Raw genomic sequence first — 13,271 nt, 5'->3', positions numbered from 1 at the left:
AATAAATTGCTATGTATAACTCTTAAAACCATGTCTTAAGATCAGGAACACAAATTCAGGGCCTCAACCTCACAAGGGTCGAGTTCAGGCCAAAACAGGCCAAGCCGGCCTGCTTCGAACAAGCAGTGGTCCAGGTCTGGCCAATCACACTGGGCTGGATTTGGGCCTGTGATTACTTGTTCGGACAGCCTCGTTTCTGATTTTAGGCATTTCTGAATGTTGTTACAAACAACTTGCAAGCATGTAATTAATTAGGACTATCTACTGTTTTCAATTGATAAGGACAAACGCGATAAGAAACGTAGTTGCTATAGGATATCCTTTTAAAATAAGAACGAGATGAGCCTCGATGAAAATAAACAAAACGTGCAAATGCGGGGCCCTTGTTTAAATGTATATCATCGAAGCATTTAGGTTCCAGGACGGGTTGTTTAGCAAATCTCACAACCCTCCTAAAATAACAATACGACAGACTCTTTAGGACGCGCCTTAATAAATCTTACCTTCTTAAACTCGGGTGCACATTTATGTGACCCAAATCCAATTCTCAACGGAGTCGAAATGTGTTTCTAATCACGGGTACATTGATTGTGGCGTGGTTCGAGGTGCGTGTCCATGACGTTGCAAATTCATTTTAAAATAAGAATGAGATGAGCCTCACCAAATAAAAATACAAATTGCGGGGCCCTCAGTAAATATTTGCTTAAAAATTGTTTAGACTTCGGGATGGACCGTTTAGTAAAATTCCACGGTCCTACCCAAAATAAATACGCTAGTCGCTTTAGGCGCGCCTTTAATAATTTAATTTCCTTAAACTCGGGTGCACATTGATGTGACCCAAATCCAAATCTCAACGGAGTCAAAGTGTGTCGACGACCACGGGTACATTGATTGTAACGCGGTTCGAGATACATTTTCACAACGTTGCAATTCTTGATAAAAACAGTAAATGATAAAAGCGGTTAAAAGTTAAATTTTGCACATAAGTTCACACTTGTATAAAATCAGATAATCAAGCCGAATATAACAGTTGAGCGACCGTGCTAGAACCACGGAACTCGGGAATGCCTAACACCTTCTCCCGGGTTAACAGAATTCCTTATCCGGATTTCTGGTACGCAGACTGTAATATAGAGTCATTCTTTTCCTCGATTCGGGATTAAAATTGGTGACTTGGGACACCCTAAATCTCCCAAGTGGCGACTCTGAAATAATTAAACCAATCCCGTTTCGATTGTCCTTTAATTGGAAAAAACTCCCCCCCCTGCGCCCCCGGGCGCGGAAAAAGGAGGTGTGACACCGGGTTGCCCTATTAGTGGTGCCGGGCCAGTTTGCACGAACTTCAGCAATTCCAGCGATACTTGTTGCCTCAGATAACTCTATCCACCTAAACTTAAGCGAAAGAAATCACCTAGCCGCTAGCTATCTGAAATTTTCAATTCATATTTACCTAATAGACCAGAATTCAGAAAAGGAAGAACAACACATCTGTTCACATTATTCATATCCAAAATGCATGAAGTGGGAGGCAAAACTAAGTGTCATTCATGGATTATGAAGCACATGCGTATGTTTATTCCATTCCATGATTCTTTCTAAATACTTGTAGCATCTCATATATCTTATGAGGGTCAGCTAGAGACGTCGAGACGCTCTCCCTCTGCATACATCTCTTGCCCCAAGCGACGAGCTTGGGGCACTCGGCCTCTATGCTGAAGTTACCAAAGGTCTCATAGGCATAAAAACAGCTGTAGAATCCAATCAGGGCAATATCCACAAAACCAAAGTTTTCCCCTCCAATGTAAGGCTTTTCTCCCAATGCTTCTAGCTCCATTAACTTGAGTGAATCTATAAATTTCTTCTTTCCTTCCTCATGCTCTTCTCCTTTGGTTGTCCATATTTTTCGCCCAAAATCATACATCTGCAATTTTCAAAGATGTGCCAAACAAATATTTATTTGTACTTGTGCTAGTCGGCACGGGGCAGTCCGATGCACAAAGCATCCAGCATTCACACAGGGTCCGGATAAGGGTCGCACCCCAAAGGGTGTGATGTAGACAGTCTACCCTAATACAAACATTAGTAGTTACTTCCACGGCTCGAACTCGTGATCTATAGGTCACACGGAGACAACTTTACAGTTGCTCCAGGGCTCCCCTTCTGCACTTGTGCTAGTGGCAGAGCCAAAATTCAAACAAGGTTAGAAAAATGCAAGAATGTCGCACCTGGAATTGGAACCTACGACCTTAAGAAATGAGCAAGAAGTGCCTCATTGGTAGAAGTTTTATGTCAAAGGGAATCAACATTTTATGCATATACAAATAGAAATGATTTTTTTACCCTATTTGCATTGTATAATTCTCCACGAAAGGAATTCAATTAAACCCTTTCGGGCCATGTAGTTACGCCCATGGTTACACTAACTCACATTAAAGAACAACAATCAACTACTGGATCTGTTATATGAGTCCTCTATATCTACTTGATCCTACTCCTTTCTATTGACCGAACCACGTTAAATATTTGTGTCTCTTTTGTTATTTGATTTATCGTCGTTGAAGGTATGCTTTGTTGGCTTCTGCATGACACCTGATTATTTCGATTCTAATGATATGGTCCTCTATATCTACTCGATCATACTCCTATCTATTTTATTCTAATACTAATAATTTGTTTACATTAAGAGAAGAAAAGCATAATATTAGGATTTACCTTGTCAATGTAGTCACCCCAGAACCTAGCTTGTGCTCTCACATAAGGAACAAAGGGCAATAACAATGGAGTTTTGTCCTTCCAAACCTCATCAATGTACTCAACTGCAATGATAGATTCACAAATAGGTTTTCCATTGTGAATCAAAACTGGGATTTTCTTGTGAATTGGATTCATTCTTAACAAGTCTTCTTCCTTGTACTCATATTTGATCTCTTTTTCGGCTAGTGCTATCCTTACCCTCATTCCTAACATGCTAGCCCAGAAATCCAATAGAATCACCTCATCATTCTCCATTACTAGCGCAGACCTTATCTCGACCTTGTACAGGTAGAGAGTTTGTTTTCGAAACAAAGGCGGATTTAGGGGGACAAAAGGGTCGTCGGAAAATTAGACTGTGCAAAATTTGGTTTGTACTTCCATATATAATATTTGAAATCCCTATGTTTCCTGACTTAATTAAAAGGAGGAAGAAGACACAACTCAATAGAAGTTATTTATCTAAGTATTGTGGTACAGCTGGTATCACATGTTAAGACAAGTATGTCACTGCTTACATTATGATTTATGAGTCATAATTGATTATTACTTCCATCTTTGTAGAGAATTTTTTTAAAACTTATTTGATGCTTTAAGTAGTTGATGATGATGGTAAACATGTTGTCCTTCCTTCAAGGTCCTTCAAGGAACAGAAAAATCAAATATGATAAGAAAATCAGGACAAACACTTTACCCTTTAATTTGGCCAGACATCTGCATTTAATGAAGAATGGCTGGGGTAGAACAGGAAACCATTAGTTCAAGATTAAAATGGCTCAACTTGAACATGTATAAGGCAAGATATTAACTCTGTGGAATTTGGCAAAATCCCACATCGGTGGGTTAGCCATTTTGGTTGGGAAATTTTCCCTATAAAAGAAGGCCTAATGTTTAGGATTTAGACACACCTCTCATTTGCCTTCTCATTTGTTCAAGGCATTTGTATCTTCTCTCTTTAGTATTATTTCACTTGTATTTTTGGAGTGAAATAAAATATTGGTTGTGTCCGAGGAGTAGGCAAAATTAGCCGAACCTCGTAAATTCTGGTGTTCCATTTATTGTTGCTTTATTGTCTTATTTATTATTTGGTGGCTGTCATAATTTTTGGTATAGTAGTTGTGACTTATTCACACTATATACATTTGGCTTCCGCAACAAACTCAACCCTGTATTTCAACAATTTATGAAAAGGAAAAACAACATATATGTTCACATTATTCATATCCTTATGACATAAAATAGGTCTTTATATTCAAATAGTTACTTTATTACATAAATATAGTACTCAATAAGCCAACGTTTATAAGGTAGGGGTAAGGTCTACGTATACACTACCCTCCCCAGACCCCATTTATGAGATTACACTGAGTTCGTTGTTGTTGTTATTTGTACGCAACAAGCCAGCGCCAGGCGATTGTCTTTATTCCTAGAAAAATATCTACTCATACTCCAATTCTGAACCACATGAATATGTTTATTCTACTCCATAATTCTTTCTAAATTCTAGTAGTACCTCATAAATCTTATAAGGGTCGGGCAGAGATTTGGAGACACTCTCCCTCTGCATACATCTCTTGCCCCAAGCAGCAAGTTTCGGGCACTCGGCCTCTATGCTGAAGTTGGCAAAATTCTCATATGTATAAAACCAGCAGTAGAATCCAATCAAGGCAATATCCACAAAACCAAAGTTTTCACCTCCAAAGTACGGCTTGTCTCCTAATACTTCTAGCTCTAGTAACTTGAGTGGATCTATCAATTCTTTCTTAGCTTCCTTCAACTCTTCTCTTTTGGTTGCCCATATTTTTCTCCCATAATCATATAACTGCATTTAACGTGGTTCGAAAGAATCAGGTGTTATACAAAAGCTAGCAAAGCATACATTCAACGATGATAAATGAGATAACAAAAAAGAAATATACCAAAAGAAACACGAACATTTAACGTGGTTTGGTCAATTGAACTACATTCACCGGTGGAGATAAGTAATTCACTATATAAAAGAGATAAGTAATTCACTATATAAAAGAGAGTACAAAATAACAAGGAAAAACCTCCCAAAAGTTCACTCTTAAAGATATAAAGAGGTTCACACAAGTGACACGGTACTCGTGTCACACAAATTCTCCCTCTAGGCACTATATCCTGAATGCAACTAAATGAGAAGGAATGATTTTTAAATTATAAATATTTAAAAAAAATTACTCCAAGAAAAAAATGACTAGTCAAATACGGGAGATTATATGTTTTCCTTCTTTAAAGAGAAAGGAAAATTAAATATTACAAGAAATCAAGGTAAACACCTAACAACTTATTTCCAAGTTGTCAATTATTGAGAATTGTAGAGTAGAATTGAAGAAAATTTTGGAGAACATTAAGAGATTTATTGAGTCTTGAATAAATTGTTCTACGATCTTGTAGAGAATCAAATAGTTTCTGCTGCCGCCGGAAGTCATTAACCAATTGCCACCCGTCCGGCGGCCAATGATGCATACATAAGAAATAATCATGTTGAGAAGGATAACAAATAAATTGTAAATTTAAAGAGGTACAAGCAAAGGATAAGAGGTTTTTTTTTTGACGAATCGGATCGACAAAGGGCTGAATCTCAGTAGATCGTGGCAACAAGGCCACTCTGTCACTTACAATACCCTGTCGCAATCAAAGGGTAACAATTTGTTTTTAAGGACATGGTAAGGTAACATAATTTTAAGATTTACCTTATCAGTGTAATCAGCCCAGAACCTAGCTTGTGCTCTCTCATAAGGATCAGAGGGTAACAATGGAGCTTTGTCATTCCAAACTTCATCAATATATTCAACTACAATTAGAGATTCACAAACAATTTTTCCATTGTGAATTAAAACTGGGACTTTTTTGTGGATTGGATTTATTTTCAGAAGCAAAGGACTTTTAGCAGTAAACAAATCTTCTTCCTTATATTCATATTTGATCTCCTTTTCAGCTAGTGCAACCTTTACTCTCATTCCAAACATACTAGGCCAAAAGTTCAATAGAATCACCTCATTCTCCATTCTTGTGCTGTGAAAGAAAGCTTAAGTTGTTAATAAGTTTAGAATAGAAACTACAACAGTAACAACAACAAATTTAGTGTAATCTCACGAATAGGGAGGATAATATATGCGCAGACCTTACCTTTACCTTATAAACGTAGTAGAACAGAAACTAGTTTAGCTTAAATGGTTTGGTTGAGGCTCTATAATAAATAGCATTGGAACTTTATTCTTTTTCCTAACTTACTTGATATTCAAGAATCTTGACACGTGGCCAACACACAAGTCAGAGTTTCAAACTTTGTGTGCAACAAAATTCAAAGTTTCAACATAGGCAGGCTCCATTTTCTTAGAAAATGAGTTCTCATCCTTTTTTAATTGATCTCTATCCTAAAATATCTAATTATGTATATTATAATCTGAATAAGATGAGGACCATACTTACATCACCAGATGGAGGGAAGATATTCAGATTATTATATAAAATAACAACAAACTTATTGTAATCTAATAAATGGAGTCTGGAGAGGCCAGTGTTTACGCAAATTTTATTTCTAGAAAGATAGTTTTTGAAAGACCTCGACTTAAGAATTTTTATTTGAAGTATAAAAAAATAAACTTCTATACAACTTTCTTAGCCAATCCCATAAAATATCTTATATCATATAAAATCTCATCAAAGACAAATACATGAACTTAATCCAAATGATTAGCAATTATTGGTAATAAACAAGAATAGCCACCCAATGTCACTTTCATCTACGACCATTAGTGGGAGACAACACAATTGCTAAACAGACTTTTGTTTTATTGATTTTAAATTTAATGCCATAAGTTCATATCTCAATTTTTATATTGTGGGGCATAAGAGTGTCACGCCCCAACCTATTGGAACCCGGTGTTGACTAGCTCGAGCAAACCACTCTGTAACTCATTTATTTTTTCTTCTGTAACTATTATGAGCCAATATGGCCACAACTCATAATATATAACTATAAATGGGAAAACGTTGTATCAATGAACCATCGTTCTTAAAACATGAAAACATATGGGCCGTCAAGGACTCTAACATACTGTACAAAATGAACCTCTGTCTATAAAGGCTCTAAGATTATTTGATATCAAATGGGACAAGGTACCGGCCTACCCATAAGTCTGTAGCAAAACTCTGCACGATGACTCATAGACTCGGCTGCACTCCGAATGAGGCGGAGTCTTACCGATTCTTCGTTGAATGTCAATCTCGTCTACTATGAGGGTTCATCAAACTGATTATCTATACCTACAGGCATAAATGCAGTGTCCCCAACAAAAGAACGTCAGTACGAATAATGTACTAAGTATGTAAGGCAGAACTGAAACATAACAATAGGTCAACATTAATTACAGACATATAAGAATCAACGTGAATCTCTGAAGTGTCACCGTATATGCATACTTATTATACTAATATATATATATATATATATATATATATATATATATATATATAATGCTTCTCTTTTGAGACTTTTATCCACATCTTATGATGCATGACTACCCAACTGATTAGTGGTAACTGCTCGGCCGACCGCCCGTAGCGCGGTGGTAAATGTATGACTATCCGACTGGCCGTAGCTCGATGGTAAATGTATAACTGCCCAACCGGTCGTAGCTCGGTGGTAAATGCATGAAGATGCATGTATCACCATATTATAAACATTAACATTCTTATCATATACCTCAATAGACTTAGGAACATACTTAGACATGCTTGAATATCATTTTACAGGAATGAATAACATAGACATCCTTAACTGCTAAGAGTAGAACTACTTATAAAATAATATTATATTTACGTTTCGTTACTTGGACTATGCCAAAAGAAGTAAGGATTAGCCTTAACATACCTGAGCTGATTCTCTTGTCACTCCCTCTAACACGCGTTAATTGCGACAAAACACGTAACGGCGGGTTGAAATAGGAAAAAATCTGTATGATATTTTTGTGAAAGATTGTACCGTGCTCTCTTAAACTCACATACCACGCTATTCTATCATTATAAAGATTCATATGAAGTCTTGTTGAGATTTTCCATTTGTTGTCTCAAAATTTAGTCCCTTTTGATATGCTACGTAGTGTTTTGCTGAAATTTCTATGAACATGAAGTTGGAATTTTCTTTGCTATAGGGGTTGGATAGAAAATGGTAAAAGAGACATGAAAATGGCACAATCCGTGTGCTGTTAAAAATAGTAGCCTTTGCAAGATTGTACATCTTACTTGAATTGTCTTTATCAAAGTGAATGTGGGCCACTTAGGTATGACTTGGCCTACATTTATCTCCTAAAGATGTGAAAATAGCACGGTATAACCAGTTTTCGGACTAGTCATTCAAAAATAGCTAGCGTTTACGAAGTCAATGAAAAATAGTCACTATTTTGCTGCAACAGAAACCGGTCTAGCATAATATAATGGAGTTCGGTGCACCTGTGTATGAACTCCAGCATATTATGCTGGACCGATATACTCTGCTGACTCCAGTATAATATACTGAAGACTGGAGCACCGGTGCTCCAAACTCCAGTATATTATACTGGACAATTATACTTGCTGGAACTCCAGTATATTATGCTGGAGTTCTAGTGTACTTATGTTGGAACTCCATCATATTATGCTGGAGTTCCAGCATACTTATCTTGGAACTCCAGTATAATATGTTGGAGTTCAAGCATACTTATACTGGAACTACAGTATAATATACTGGCGTATTTTACGGATTTTGAACAGTGTTTTTGCTCAGATTTATTTTTACATAAAAAGTGACTAAATTTCGATTACTTTTAAAACTGGCTATTTTTGAACGACCAATTGTAAATCTGACTATTTTTGAATTTCTCCCCTTAAAGATGCCATCTTTCACATGTATTAGGAGTCACTATATGGGCTCTAAATCAAGACCCCTTGGGCTGCCACGTTAGATGGCTAATCAAGTTTATCCAAATAATCTAATTAATTAGTTAAACCCACATTAAAATCACTAACTATCCACATAATTGAGAATTATCTCAAATTACTTAAAATACTACTCACTTTTAACACACTTTACACACGTTACTATCATGATCATGTGGTACCTTGTATGACACTAGTCTATAAATATCGGGTGTTATAGCTCGGACCGTATTTTATCCCATAATATCAAACTTCGACAAAACTCATTTTTTTCAACTCGTTTACCCTATGACCTTCACGACACATACTTATCACTTGTTATAAATAGAATTAATAATTATAACCTCAAAAATAGTCTTATCCTTGAACTTATGGCAATTATCTTACGACAAATCCAATATACAATACGGGATATAACAAAGAGCATGTTTGGATTGGCTTAAAAAAGTAATTTTTCAGCAGAAATAACTTTTAAGCCAAAAGTAATAAGCTGAACTTGTTTTAAGCATTTTAAAACTTATTTTAAGTACTTTTTGACTTTATCAAACACCGAAAAAAACTAAAAAGAGATTAAAAGCTTATTTGACCAACTTAAAAGCCATTCCACAATATTAGAGCAAAAGTTGAAAAGGCCGGAGGCAGAGGTGGACGCACACGTGGAGAGCGGGATCATCGGCACCTGAAAACTTCAACAAAAATCTTCATGTATATTTTCATAGAATTTCATAGATTTTGACTATTTTAAACTCTGTCATGCTGAAAGGTTCCAGTCTTCTAGATAGCCAGCATAAAAATGACTTTGTACTAATCACTAATCTTCATCATTTCTTTTTTATAATAGGAAAGATGAACAAAATTAACTACTACACAAGTTTCCTATCAAATTCTGTATAACTCTCTTCAATCATATCAACTCTTTACAAAGAATATTAAATGATATCAAGAAGTAATGAAGGCATTAAGTGGAGCAGATGATATTCTTGGTTGCATGTGCTACTTCATAGTTTATGTTCATACACCATCCAAAAATTGTAGATGCATACAACCTTAAACATAGCTAGCATTTGGACATAAATTTAGTTAACACTTGAAAAAATGAGTTTTTAAAATTGTATTGAAAAATAGTTTTTGGAAGTTAAAGTTATGTTTGGATATGCATTTTACTTGAATCCACAGTATTTACAAGAAATAATAAATATGAACACATAACTTAAAGAATATATCTGGTTTGAAACCATAAACTTAAATTCGGGATCCGCCTATAACTAAAGACATAGTTGATGACGTTCCTCGTTGGGTAGTGGTGCATTTAATTTGAACATCAGTCTAATGCAAATGTAATGCATTGTGTAATAATTGTAATGCCAATATGGCATTTTGCATATCAGTCATTGGAATATGTACATACTTTTTAACATGTTAACACAATTTTAGATGAGTACAAAGAGGCAGGGGCGGATTTAGCGGCGCAAGGGTGTTCACCGAACACCCTTTGCCGAAAAATTACACTGTATATATAAGGCAAAATCTGTTTTTTATCTCTATATATTAAGTTTTGAACACCCTTAACACAATCCAAAAGTGTAGTTTAGTAGTCAAGGGGGTTCAAAATCTACATAAAGTCATGGGTTCAATTCTCACTGGCTACAAAAATATTTTTTTGAACCCCCTTCGTGGAGATCCTACCTCCGCCACTGCAAAGAGGAGGGAGACTTCAAGCCTAACCTCCAAAAATTTGTAAAGAGAATATCTACCTTCTTACAAAATTGCACGACTAAGCTTCCTAGTTTCTATAGACTCTAAGGGGTGTTTGGTTCAAGAGATTTGGTAGGTTATCTCAATATAAATAATGATCGATGAAATTTATCTCGTATTTGATTGGAAGTATTAGCTAAAACCAGTAAGAATATTCGTTTTATCCAAAAAAATTGGTATAACTTATCTCATATAGGAGATGAATTGATAATTCAGCTTATAATCCTAGGAATATCCTGGTTTTGAACCAACCGATATACTGCAAGAAACTGTATCTTCCATTCAGGGGCGTATCTAGATCTTATTATATAGGTTCACGTGAACCCATGCTCCTTTTCCTAAACCATGTATAACAATATTATATTTTTTCAGAATTACTTAAATATATGTTCGTGCACCCATGATTAAAGACTCCTATGATACAATAATTATTGGTTGCACCTTTACGAGTGAAACTGGCGGTTCAAATCCTATGCACCTTTACGAGTGAAACTGGCGGTTCAAATCCTACTTTGGACAGTCTTGTTTTCGCCACGAAGTATAAATATATACATGAAAATCACTAAAATTTTAAAAAGAATATAATTTTGAACCTATAATTTCAAAAGTGTTGTGGGTTTATGGTAAGAGCCTAGAGTTAAACACAACAATTGTGAATTCTAGGTTCACATCTTTACAATAGTGCACACATCCTCTTGAAATCTCAGATCCGCCTCTGCTTACATTCGCCAGTACAAACAAAACTTACCTCTTTGAGAGGCCAATGGATCTTACCTTTTCAAATGGAACCATACAATTAAAGCAACATGGGCTGTGCTTTGTGATCTGGCAGAAGAATTGGCATTTATTGCTGTAAAATTCTTGTGTCGTGCCTCTATGTATTAGGACTCAGGGCAGAGCTGTAGTTCCACTAACGGGCTCGGCAAAACCCTATAGCTTTGATTCAAATTTTGTATTCGTGTTAAAAAAATTCACCTAATATTTATGAACAATTTATCTCGAACTCAGTAGCTATCTTTTTTTAAAATTTAGAAATCATAAACTCAAAATCCTAACGCAGTCGTCTTTATAATAAGACTATTTAGTAAGCCAAAAGAGCAGTCATTGTTGAGGAGATTTGTGAAAAGAAAAAGATCTAGTGAAAGATGCGGAGTCATGACACTGCTGGTACACTGAAATAGCACGTACGAAATCAGACTGTCTTGACTTGACTAGTGTACCTTAATTCATTTGAAAGGACAAGTAAAGTTGTAACTCTTGGCATTAAGAAAGAGTCCAACAACACTCCCTCTCTAAACTCTTTCAATAATTGAAAACGATTTAATTATAAATTTTTATTTTATTTTTAATAATTAAGGGGAGTATTGGCATAACTGGTAAAGTTGATGTCATGTGAGCAGGAGGTCACGGGTTAGAGCCGTGGACTTGCAGAAATGCAGGGTAATGCTGCATATAGTAAGCTTTTGTGGTTCGGCCCTTCTCCGGAATCTGCACATAGCGGAAGCTTAGTACATCATGTTGCCTTTTAATATGATGTTATTGTATGGGTCCGAATTTGGTCGACCACGTCCTATAGCGAGTAGTATGAGTGGCTAAAGACACACGAGTCGATACAAGGGTACGACCCAGAGATGGAAGGAAAGATGTCGTCGCATCAGCATTAAATCCGGTAGGGCAGACACATCATAATCGGTCGTCCTCATAATTAAGGGACACCTCTCAGTATATAAGAGGGGTTTGAACCTTGTAATAGGGGGGTTCAGAAGGTACAAGATTATTATCATCTCTCTCTCTCTACATTTATTATCTCTCTACCAATCTCCTTCTCTTTCCATTATTGTTCTTTCTTCTATAATCATCCTAGAGTTTATTATCTTCGACTACGATTTACCCCTTCATCTTTGATTGATTTGCTTAAAAAGAGTTAAATATCTTTTGAGACAAATAATTTGGCGCCGTCTGTGGGGATTTTGTTAGCCGAAATCATAGTTCTCATCTAGGATATCGAAAGTAACATTGCTACTCTTCATACCCCATAAAAACCAACAATGGCAGAAAAGGAAGCAAAGCTGAAGATGATAGTAGAGCTCTCAAACAACCTTTTAAGCTCCCTCAACGAAGCCAGTAGGGAAGGCACTGAGAATACAACACCAGGGGATACGCCGGAGGATATCTCACTCTCTCAACACGAGGACATGATGGTCTTATGCGAAAGGGGAGTTTCCACGTCCACGACGATAGAAACACCGCCAGCAATCAAAAAGCTACTGGAGGAGTGGCTGACAAGTGCTCTGAACAACATACTCGAAAAACCCCAAGGAAATGTCAAAGACTTGCCAACGACAAAAATGGCAGCTACCATCAGCGAGCCAGGCACCACGAGAACGAGCAACACCCGCACTGTCACTGACGCGAACGACGATGCACTCATGACCATCCTAAAGAAAATGGAAGAAATGGAAAACGGGAACAAAGCACTTCGTGATCAGATGAAAGAGCACCAGGAAAGGGTTGACAAAATACCTGGCGTCCCCAAACTACTACCAAAACGCGATGTGGGCCGATTCGTCGAACAGCCATACAGCGAGAAAGCTTCTCCTCACCCCCATCACGAAAACCTTCAAAATGCCACCATACTTGAGAATATACGACGGGACCACGGATCCAGAGGATCATCTAATCCATTACGTCACTGCGGTAAAGGGAAATGACCTGTCAAAAGAACAAGTGTCATTTGTGCTGCTAAAAACGTTCGGCGAAACTCTGACATGAGGAGCATTAACATGGTACTCCCAGCTACCAGCACGATTGATATCAACATT

The 13,271-nt window shown here is 36.7% G+C and overlaps 2 protein-coding genes across 5 annotated transcripts; both read right to left on the bottom strand.

Moving 5' to 3' along the window:
- Window positions 1-1,573: 1,573 nt before the first annotated feature.
- LOC104232440 (probable glutathione S-transferase) lies at window positions 1,574-3,009 on the bottom strand. Its single transcript, XM_009785651.2, has 2 exons — window positions 2,713-3,009; window positions 1,574-1,921 (listed from the first exon to the last, which is right to left on the bottom strand). The coding sequence occupies exons 1-2, from the start codon at window positions 3,007-3,009 to the stop codon at window positions 1,574-1,576; spliced, it is 645 nt and encodes a 214-aa protein (XP_009783953.1).
- A 967-nt stretch (window positions 3,010-3,976) lies between these two features.
- Window positions 3,977-7,915, bottom strand: LOC104232438 (probable glutathione S-transferase parC). Of its 4 annotated transcripts, none has more exons than XM_070153252.1 (3): window positions 7,652-7,915; window positions 5,469-5,790; window positions 3,977-4,573 (listed from the first exon to the last, which is right to left on the bottom strand). In XM_070153252.1, exons 2-3 carry the CDS (start codon window positions 5,781-5,783, stop codon window positions 4,226-4,228), a joined length of 663 nt encoding a protein of 220 aa, XP_070009353.1. In that variant the 5' UTR covers window positions 5,784-5,790; window positions 7,652-7,915; the 3' UTR covers window positions 3,977-4,225. The 4 variants fall into 4 exon arrangements, with proteins under 4 accessions (XP_070009353.1, XP_070009351.1, XP_009783951.1 ...); XM_070153250.1 differs by lacking the exon at window positions 7,652-7,915 and adding an exon at window positions 6,910-6,989; XM_009785649.2 differs by lacking the exon at window positions 7,652-7,915 and adding an exon at window positions 5,905-5,969.
- Between the last annotated feature and the right edge of the window lie 5,356 nt (window positions 7,916-13,271).

Source organism: Nicotiana sylvestris, chromosome 8 (genome assembly GCF_000393655.2).
Source record: "Nicotiana sylvestris chromosome 8, ASM39365v2, whole genome shotgun sequence".
Lineage (NCBI taxonomy): Eukaryota > Viridiplantae > Streptophyta > Magnoliopsida > Solanales > Solanaceae > Nicotiana > Nicotiana sylvestris.
This window is presented reverse-complemented; position numbering and strand designations above follow the sequence as displayed.